Source organism: Panonychus citri, unplaced genomic scaffold, assembly GCF_014898815.1.
Source record: "Panonychus citri isolate SS breed McGregor unplaced genomic scaffold, ASM1489881v1 Contig00077, whole genome shotgun sequence".
In the NCBI taxonomy this organism is placed as follows: Eukaryota; Metazoa; Arthropoda; class Arachnida; order Trombidiformes; family Tetranychidae; genus Panonychus; species Panonychus citri.
Window position 1 is genome coordinate 148335 of NW_026515482.1, and position 11108 is coordinate 159442.

General features: G+C 31.6%; 2 protein-coding genes across 2 annotated transcripts; one reads left to right on the forward strand and one right to left on the reverse strand.

Annotated features, from left to right (window-relative positions):
- Positions 1–198: 198 nt before the first annotated feature.
- On the reverse strand, positions 199–1126 carry LOC128387096 (U24-ctenitoxin-Pn1a-like). Its single transcript, XM_053346247.1, has 3 exons — positions 964–1126; positions 486–872; positions 199–398 (listed from the first exon to the last, which is right to left on the reverse strand). Exons 1-3 carry the CDS (start codon positions 1022–1024, stop codon positions 244–246), a joined length of 603 nt encoding a protein of 200 aa, XP_053202222.1. The 5' UTR covers positions 1025–1126; the 3' UTR covers positions 199–243.
- A 2639-nt stretch (positions 1127–3765) lies between these two features.
- LOC128387088 (multidrug resistance-associated protein 1-like) lies at positions 3766–10681 on the forward strand. Its single transcript, XM_053346237.1, has 6 exons — positions 3766–4040; positions 4527–4829; positions 5890–6554; positions 6623–7406; positions 7478–8925; positions 8990–10681. The coding sequence occupies exons 1-6, from the start codon at positions 3990–3992 to the stop codon at positions 10314–10316; spliced, it is 4578 nt and encodes a 1525-aa protein (XP_053202212.1). The 5' UTR covers positions 3766–3989; the 3' UTR covers positions 10317–10681.
- Positions 10682–11108: the final 427 nt, after the last annotated feature.

Genomic DNA, 11108 nt, shown 5'->3' on the forward strand with positions numbered 1-11108 from the left:
TAACTGGATTGACAAATTTTCCACATTAATCATATTATCAGCTGAGAGAAAAGTCTATTGCTTATGATAAAATTAATCGTTCTAGATCAGAATTAACAATTTTGTTGATCCAGTTAATTATTTGATACACGAATTAGTTATTTTTAACGTTTAACATCAAATAATAAATTTCCCGTTAGTCAACAAACAGCAATTGAATTGAAACAAAATTTGTTGTCTTTAATTGATATTTAATTTGATTTATTAAGCACAACTTTCAGCGGCAAGTCCTCTGGTCCTTTCACCGATTTGGGTTCCATTACTTGGGTGAGCACACCAACAGTGTCCAGTTGATCCATGACATTGGTGTTTCTTGAAGTGACCAGATTCTTCACATGCAGGAATGAAAGCTCCAATTCCTAATCAACGAAAATCGTGAAAATTTAAGAAAATTCAATAGATGAATACAAAGAAATGACACTAAATTGAGAGGAAATTTTACTAACGTCGAGGTCTTTCATTGGTCAATTGATGCCTTTGGAGAATACAATCACAAGCCTTGACCTTCTTTGATGGAGCTCGGATGATGTTTCCTTCTGGGTCCCAACATTGACAGAACTTTCCACCTCCAACAGCTTCACCGTGACATTGAAGGGAAGCGTATTTACCATCAGGTCGACATTCGGGAATCAATCGTCCAGGTAATCGGGTATTGGAATTTGTTTCCCGTTGTCGGTGGTGAGCACATGAGGTAGCATCGGATGTTGAATTTACTGCGGTTGTGGCGGCTGAAGCGACGGCAGCAGTAGCTGCTTTAGCGGTCGCTGATACTGTTGATCCAATAGGTGTTGGAACTGCAGCTCCGGTGGCAGGGGCTGACGACAAAGTGTTTCCTGTCAATTCAGAGAAAAGAAATAAAATAATAACAATTAACAACAATAATCAACATTATTTTGAAAACACAAAGATCACCAATTAACTAACCAGTGGGTGAGGACAAAACTGTCACAAAAAGTGAAGCTAAAGTAACAATTAAAACTTTCATGGTGAATGAGTTTTGGCTAATGATGATGGTAATACAATTAATTTAATGAACAACTATTGATCAGAATGACTTGCAAATTGATGATTACTTGCTGTTTTTATATTATACTTACTAATCATAATCTTGATGTTGATTTAAAAACAATGATTGTTAAGATTGTTTGAGTTGTTTGATTAACTACTCGAAAGAATTGATTAAGATTTTCTAGTTTTTTTCTTATTTCGTAACAGAGAGAAACAAATACTCGAGATTAAGTTGTTGTTCTGATTTTCTATTAAATAATAGATTAAATTGAGAAAAAATGGAGAAAATTGATTATCACAATTTAAGTTGATTCTGTTAATATTTCACCGAAATAATGTTTTCAATGAGAATCGGATGTTTATTTCATTCGTGCTGATTTGATATTTTTGTATGGAAATGATTCAAATCGTAAATTGTTATGATGTTAAAAGCTTTCAAAATTGATACAGAATTAAGTTAATCACTTGATTTTTAGGTTACCATTAGTATCAATAACAACAAGATTAAATCAAATTAACAGAAAACACTTCAATCACTTAATTGTAGACTTAATTGATTTGATTGTTATGATTTCCATTTTCTATTCAGTATCTTGATTGTGATTAAAAGTAGTCAATTAAATATCAACTTCTTTCCGGTTGAACTTTGACCATTCTTACTAGTTAATTGATTGTTTTTAAGCACAATTAAAAGTAATTGTAATTGTAAGAAATGAATTGCTATGTGATTTATTGTTAATTTTATTTGAAGGATCGTCTCTCTGTTTTAATTGCTCAAGTCTTTTGAATTAATCCAATAGCTATTGATTAGTTATAAACAGAATTAACTTTTGTAGCAGTTTATTGATTATTACAATTAATCAATTAATGGGTTAATCAATTTAAAAAAGTTATCATTTTATATCTTATCAATATGTTAACATTTAATTGTTTTATCAAAAACCAATGTTTATTTATAGTAAGTATTAGATAGTTAATGTGTAAACAATTAAGTCTTAGCATGATTAGCGTTTTAATAAAAGATCAAGGTTGAAGTATCAATACGATTTAGCAGTTAATTACAATTTACAATTAGTTTACCGATTAACTTTAATAATAGATTCTAATATTAATCATGAGTGGTTAAGCTCAGGGAGATTTCAATAAGTTGGAAATTCTCAGAGCTCAATCCAGAATTTTTCTTTTTTTGTTACTTTAGAATTTCAATCAACCGAAATCCTATTATTTTGATTTTCTAAAAATCTTATGAGAATAATCTTGAAATTGAACAATGACCGACGAAGTTTTCTCCGTCATAATTGAGAGTCGATCACTTTACATGTATGTCGATTAAGGAATCACAAACATTAAGATTAATCGTTACTATTTTAAAGTTAATGAGATGAAACTAATTTAATGTCGTTGAAAAAAAATCATCAATTATATGAGTGAGACTAATTAATTTTTTCATTTTCTCTCTAATAATCAATTTTTTTATTGGAAGAAACTTATGCTTTAGGTGCCATCTATGCATAGAAATTCAATCCATATAAAATACAATTATCGTAGGAAGATAAATTGATTAAGAAAAGTTCTTGAAACTTTCTCAAATAAATAATCACTTAGCAACTAATTAACTCGCCTAATGATAATCATTAGCCATATGATTACGACCTCAATGTTATCCGATTTCCATGAACAGGTACATTCACACTCGATGGTTAATTAATCAATTGCCTAGAAATGAATGATATCAGAAATGCTAAACACCTTTAATCACCAAAAAATAACATAATCAACGAGAAAGAATTGTGATTAATTACATTTGCAAGAAAAGATTTAATTGATTGTCCAATATAACTTATTAGTACAAGGGTAATTTTTAAATGATCGCTATCAATGCTAATCAAAATCTGAAGAAAATCAAATCATCCAAATGTAACTAATGACAATTATGGACAGTAAAGAAAAAGCTGAGAAATTGAAAGTAATTATAATTCAATTATTTACCTTGAATCAGTTGCAATTATGTTTAATGTTTAGTTAATTGTATTCTTACAATGAACAAAAAAAGTCCAACAAACTTTTCAAGGTTTTCAACAATTTGCTAACTTGAATTGTTTAATGATTTTAAATCAACATTATTAACCTATTGATTTAATGATGTAATTTAATATTTACATTGCTTGTACAATTATTATCAAGATAATCAATCGTTCATAACTATGGCGACTTCGTGATGAAATTATTGATTAGTTTTAAACCAATATCTTATTATGCAATTAACTTTTTCTCTGTAAACAAATCCAATCATACATGTATCATCTCCAACCAATTACAATTACAAGTGCTATCAAAGGTAATGTCCTTAATTAACCTTCAATCAAGTCTCTTTTGAAACAATATATTCTTATTCTCGAACCTGTTAGAACCTTTCAGACACAGGACGAAACTATTGACTACAAATGTATTAATTTACCTTTAACAGAATTGAAAACACTCAATTGATACTAACAAGGATAGACATTGGAAATTTTCAATAAAATTGCGAAAATTTATTTTCCAAATTATTTACATGATGATGATTATTAACTAAATCAATATGATCACAATTCAAATTTAATCGATCGACGAATGAAAAGTTTCATTATGAACCGACAGATGGAGCCACCAGTTATTCTTTTTTATTTTTATTTACATTATGTAAGAGAATCTCTTTCTTTTTTCTCTTACTCTGGTTTCTTTTGAATTGAATTTCATTTTTATTTCTTTCTCTTTCTGCTTTTCCTTTCACCATCATGTTTCTCTCTTTTCTCTGATCAATTATCTTTCAATTTTCTAGATTTAATTTCATTCAATTAGCAATTACAATCAATTGTCACACGTTGGTTATTAAATTTTAAGCTAATTAACTTAAATTCGGTTATTCTTTTTCACTTGTGTCTCCTCTCACTTTCAACCTAATGGATCATAAAATAGTCTTTGAATCTCTGTGCGGTGATTCACTTTTCTGGGTAAGTGAAATTTGTTTCCTCCTTTGTTGTTTCATTCGAATCGAATTTTTTTTTGTTCTTTTTTTGTTAATTCTTTTTGTTTCTTTCATGGGTTTTCTTATCAAATGAATTTACTTTTTACTGAATTTTCATGAGATGATAAATAGATGAGCCAATTTTAACATAAGAACATTGGTTGGTCATTTTTCATTTTGGAGAATCAACCGTGTTAATTGTGTTAACCTTTTCAATTTTTTTTTTCTATTCTTTTGTTGATTCTCAAAATTGAAGGTTGATTGTTTATCAACTAATATGTTTGTTTGCATTTTCTTGTTGGCAATTTTCCAAAGGTTATCTGGTAGAAACTCATTTAGAATATTAGCTCTCTACCTTTTCTTTTACACTCTCATGAACCTGTTCTCTGTTGGAAAATTGTATCTTTCGATTAACTTGTTTCCTTTTTTTTTCTACCCATTAATTAATGTTTCTTTCTCTTTCTTTACACAGGATTACAATCTAGTTTGGAATTCAACTGCACCCAAATTAACTCGATGTTTCCATCAAACGATACTTAATTGGATACCAACATCTTTCCTTTGGTTATTTTCAATCTACGAATTGACGATAACTGCAAGAATCAAAAGAAAAACAATCCCATGGAATTTTCAAAATCGTTCTAGATTAATCTGCACTTTTCTATGTATTTTACTCAATATTTTTCAATTATTGAACATCATTTATCGTAATTTTAACTCCGATCCACCAGCTCCATCTGATTTTTATGCTCCATTGCTCAACATTGCCTCTTTCGTAAGTTTTAATTCAGTTCATAAACAGTTTCCCCCTCATAATCAAACTACTGGGTGACAAATAATACCTTGTTTTTTTTAAATACCCTGTAACTTCTTTATCTTTGATTCAAACCTAATAATTTTAGTAACGAATTAAGCACTAGACTTGCAAGTTAGATATCCATCCTTTCAAAATGATTTTCAATCTACAGGGTGAGTGCCTCAAGGCTCCAAAGGTGGCTAGCGAATAATATTTGATAGTTAAAATCGTGAAAAAAACCTGAAATTTACGCAAATTGAGCACTTAATTAGCTGATAACTCATTTTCTCGGAACTTTAAGTAAAAAATTGAGATCAATAACGATAGATACCTCTATTTAGCATATTATGACACCCTGAAATAGATTATACAACAAATAGTAATCATCTAATCGCACTTTTTGTTATTTTATGAAACCCTCTGTAACTTTTCGATAGAATGTCCAATTTTCGAAAATTTTATATATAAAAAAACTTCAACTAATTACTTTAAAAATAAGCAGAAAAAAAAGTTACTGTAAGTTAGTATTTAGATTTAAACGCCATACTCAAAAAAACAACATATTATTTGTCACCCAGTAACAAGTAAAGTTTGTTACAAATTGTTTTGATTTCAAATCAACTTTGAACAATCAAGTGTTAAAACCTTCACTTAAATATTAGTTATTATTAAGAAGATAAAAATTGAGGTCTTTTTAATTACTTAGCTCTTAATTGTTGATCAAGTGAGACTTTTGTTCAGACCTTTTTCCTTTGATTTTATTTTGCTAATTGACTTTAATTAATCTAAGTTGTCACTTATCATTACTGATTTATATTATAATATCAATCTCACTTTACTCTAGAAATATCATTTTACCAAACCTACAACAATTATCTTACTTTTCAGTTCAACTCGTCCTTAATTTACAACAAGCTGATTAAGATATTCTAATCAATGTTAACATCATCTTTTTCTCTTAAATTGAGACTCATTGTAATAGTAATAAGTGTACTTGCGAATATCTAATTGATCTAATTTTTTTTCTCTCTTTTTCTAGACACTGGTAACTCTTTTCCTCTATTACCACCGCCTTCGTGGTATTCATACAAGCGCTGTGATATGGATTTATATATTTCTCCAGACAATCGGTACTTTTCCAATCGCTTATCAGACTTGGATTGACTCTGCTGAATACACATCATCTGAAGTTGTTTTATTCAATATTTATTTTGTTACAATTTCTCTTTTACTGATAATCATTTCATTCTCTGATGGTCCAATCAACTTTACGACGGATACTGAGCTTACAACTAAGCTCGATCAGAATGAAAGTAAAAAACTAAGTCCAGAAAACAATGCCTCGTTTCTTAACAAACTTGTATTTTGGTGGTTTAATGAGATGGCTTTTCTTGGTTGGCGACAAGATTTAACTAGCAAAGACTTATGGCAACTTCGAGATGATCTTAAAACGGAAAATCTGATTGGACCATTTGAGACTCGACTTGAAGAGGCTTTGCTGGTTGCGAAAAAGAAATCACAAAACTCAAATTCTACCTCTAATGGATCGACCAAAGATACTTCAATTAACCAGGAAACAATTAAGAAACATAAAATCAATTTTATCCCAATTTTAGCGAAAATATTTGGCTCATATTTTGCTGTAGGATCTTTTTTCAAGCTTATCCATGATATTGCTCAATTTGTTACACCTCAATTGCTTAAGTAAGTTGATCTTACTTTTTTGCTCAATTTTACTCATATGGAAATTATATTTTCTCGTCTCTTTCTAGATCTTTGATAAGTTTCATTGAACATAAAACGGACCAACCACTTTGGCATGGATTCTTAATTACATTTGCTATGTTCGCGATCTCAACCATTCAAAGTATCTTTTTGAATCATTATTTTTATCGGATGTTCATGACCGGGATGCAAGTTAGTTCAACGCTTACAGCGGCCATTTACAAGAAATCACTCAACCTTAATGATAAAGCTCGAAAAGAGGTCACCTCTGGTGAAATCGTTAATTTAATGGCTGTCGATGCAAAACGATTCTTGGATCTCATTCCTTTTATTAATTTAATCTGGTCAGCGCCATTTCAAATAACCGTCTCAATTTATTTCCTTTATCTTGAACTTGGCTATTCTGCTTTATTTGGATTAGTTGTGATGATTTTAATGATCCCTTTGAATGGATTAATTGCTGGGTTAAGTCGTAAAATGCAGATACAGTTGATGAAACAAAAAGATGAACGAGTTAAATTTATGAATGAAATTTTAAGTGGAATCAAAATTATCAAATTTTACGCTTGGGAGAAATCATTTCTTAAACATGTCACAGGTTTGAGGAACAAAGAATTACAGCATTTGAAAAACATATCATATCTTGGGTGTGCAACATCATTCCTGTGGATTTGTGCACCGACAATGGTCTCTGTGATTACTTTCGCTGCTTATGTACTCATTCAAGGAGAAACATTAACGGCACAAAAAGCTTTCGTTTCTTTGTCTTTGTTCAACATTTTGCGATTTCCTCTGACTATGTTGCCACAGCTTATCACGTTTTATATTATGGTGAGACTCTTGTCATTTTTTATCATTTGTTCATTATAATTTGACTTAATTTTCTGTTTATTTTTCAACAGGCTTCAGTATCAGTGAAACGGATCAATGACTTTTTGAGTTACGATGACCTTGATCAATATGTAACTCGAAATGATGAAATTGATGCAATTAGTGTGGAAGATGCTTCCTTCAAATGGGGAAAGCAAAAGGATAAAGAAAAAAAGGAAAAAGGCAAAAAGAGATTTTTCTCAAAGAATCGAAAAGTTGAAGCCGATCCAAATGAGAACGGTGATGTTTCTGTTTCCTTGATAAATGAAGTTCCAACATTGCAAAAGATCAACATGAAAGTGAAACCTGGTTCGTTTGTAGCGATTGTTGGTTCGGTTGGTAGTGGTAAAAGTTCATTGTTAAGTGCGATTCTCGGTGAGATGGAGAAAATATCAGGACGAATTAATATCAATGGCAAATATTCAATCGCTTATGTCGCTCAACAAGCATGGATTCAAAATACTTCATTGAAAAACAACATCTTATTTGGTTCTCCTTTTGATGAGAGTAAATATAATCAGGTAATTTCTGCCTGTGCATTAGAACCTGATATCGCTTATCTACCTGGAGGAGATGAAACGGAAATCGGTGAAAAAGGAATTAACCTTTCGGGTGGACAGAAACAACGAGTTAGTCTTGCTCGAGCTTGTTACAGTGATTCTAATCTGTTCATTTTAGACGATCCATTAAGTGCTGTCGATGCTCATGTAGCTCAACATATTTTCAAAAAAGTTCTAAGTTCAAAGACTGGAATCTTAAAGAATAAAACTCGAGTTTTAGTGACCAACAAGTTGGATCTTTTATCCAAAGTCGATAGTATTTATGTTCTAACTAATGGTGTGATTACCGAGAATGGAACACACAAACAATTGATGGAAGCTAAAGGAGAATTTTCTGATCTCGTTGAACAATTTACCAACCGATCAATAGAAAACGATAATGAGCAGCATGAAGAATTATCAGCAACCGAATCTATTGAAAAGAAAGATACAAGTAAAGATATTAAATCTGCCGAGAAGACTGATGATCAAAAGAAAAAATTGATTGAAGCAGAAACTTCAGAAACTGGTAAAGTCAAGTGGTCAGTTTACTTGGAGTACTTCAAAATGGTCTCATTCTTTTGGATTGTTATCATAATTATTGCGCTAACCGCTTCAAATGCTTTCTCATTGGGGTCCAATGTTTGGCTATCTGATTGGTCAAGTGATGTTAATATTGCAAACAATTCACTATCACACACCAAGATGAGACTTGGTGTTTATGGAGGACTTGGATTAGGACAAGCAATTGTTACATTCATTGGCGCTTGGTTTCTTGTTATCGGTACACTGAGAGCATCATCAGGATTTCATAGAGATTTATTATATCAAATATTTCGATCGCCAATGTCCTTTTTCGACACAACACCTACTGGTCGAATAGTAAATAGATTTGCAAAAGATATCGATACGGTCGATGCCGTAATTCCGCAAAATTTAAGGTAATTATTTCGATGGTGTGTAATTTTTCACATAATTAGAATTTCTGTTTTGTTTCTTCCGTAGATCGTGGCTACTCTGTTTCTTTCAGGTTTTATCGACGTTCTTCATAATCTCTTTCAATACTCCTCTTTTCATCGTGGCTTTGATTCCAATCGCTTTTATCTATTTGTTTATTCAACGAATCTATGTGGCCTCTTCTCGTCAACTTAAACGACTTGAGTCGGTAACCCGATCGCCAATTTATTCGCATTTCGGAGAAACACTTAATGGAGTTAGTACTATTCGAGCATTTGATGTTAGTGAAAGATTTATGCAGGAATCAGCGGATAAAGTTGATCATAATCTTTCTTGTTATTACCCCAATATGATTGCTAATCGTTGGCTTGGTATAAGACTAGAGTTTTGTGGCAACATGATTATAATTTTTGCAGCCGTTTTTGCTGTTCTATCTCGAAATTCTCTAGATCCTGGTGCCGTCGGACTCTCAGTTTCTTATGCTTTAAGTATCACAGCGACACTAAACTGGCTCGTTCGGATGTCGTCCGAACTTGAAACAAACATTGTTGCTGTTGAACGTATTATGGAATATTGTAAATTAAAAAGCGAAGCTGATTGGTATGAAGGTAAAGTTATGCCACCTGAAGATTGGCCATCAAAAGGATCAATTAAATTCGATAAATATGAAACTCGATATCGAGAAGGAACCGAATTGATTTTGAAAGGAATTTCAGGAGAAATCAAAGGATTGGAAAAGATTGGAATTGTTGGTCGAACTGGAGCTGGTAAATCGACAGTTACTCTGTCATTGTTTAGATTAATTGAAGGATCAGGAGGATCGATTTCTATTGATGGTCTTAATATCAGCGAATTACCTTTGCATCCATTGAGATCTCGTCTTGCAATTATCCCTCAAGATCCAGTCCTTTTTGGTGGAACCTTGAGATTCAACTTGGATCCATTTGATTGTTATTCGGACAATGATATTTGGGATGCATTGTCTCATGCTCATCTCAAACAATTCGTTAATAATACTGGTCAAGGTCTTAATTACCAAATAGCTGAGGAAGGAAAAAATCTTAGTGTTGGACAGAGACAATTGTTGTGTTTAGCAAGAGCTTTACTGAAGAAACCAAAGATTCTATTCCTGGATGAAGCAACTGCAGCGATTGATTTGGAAACGGATTCATTGATTCAGAAAACAATCAGAACAGAATTTAAAGATTGTACAATATTAACGATCGCTCATCGTTTGAATACAATATTAGATTCCGATCGGGTGATGGTCTTGGATCGAGGTCAAATCGCGGAATTTGATGAGCCAAAAGTTTTATTAGAAAACAAACAATCAATATTCTATTCATTAGCTAAAGAGGCTAATCTTGTCTCTTGATTATTGATGCAATCAACTTAATTTCTTTTAAATCATAGTTATTCGTATTTCTCACCATTCCAGCAATAGAAAACTTTCAAACTACTTAAGTTCATAATCAACGCTACGTGTCATCCTATGTAGCATCATGTGCAATCAAAAAATCCTAAGGACCAGACCAAATGGTCAATAGGATCTAGTACAATCCTTTACTATTTCAATAAGATTATTAACTTGAAAGCGTTTCGTTTCACTAATTGCATTAATTTCTCATCAACTCTTCTTGTTATAAGCTTAACAAATATGAATGTTGTATCTGTTAATTAACTTTTGTTGTCCTCATTTAATTGTAATTTAATGTCAAATAAAATTCTCATTGATCTTAACGCTATTCGTCCGTTTATTTAAATGTTATCAATACGAAACATTCAACAGTGAATTTGATGATAAATCAACAGGTTGATTTCACTTTGTCACATTAGTTTAATCATCTAACAACCAAAGACTCACATGTAAGAATTATTCTAAATAATAATAATAATAATAATAAATAATAAATAAATTTTATTATTTTGATCTAATTGTGATGAACTTAATCAATTTTCATAGTCAACTTTTCTTTATTCGAGAGCGGGTTTTCGGTGGATCATTCCGTCTGTGATTGATTTCCTAGTCGGTCAGGACAATAAGCGCAAAAACCAGAGCCAGTGTCATACGGGTTGAGGGTCTAAAGTTAGAAAAGTTTTCCTTTCACTTTCTTTACTCTTTAGTTATTATCCTCTCTCTCTCTCTCTCTCTCTCTCTCTCTCTGAT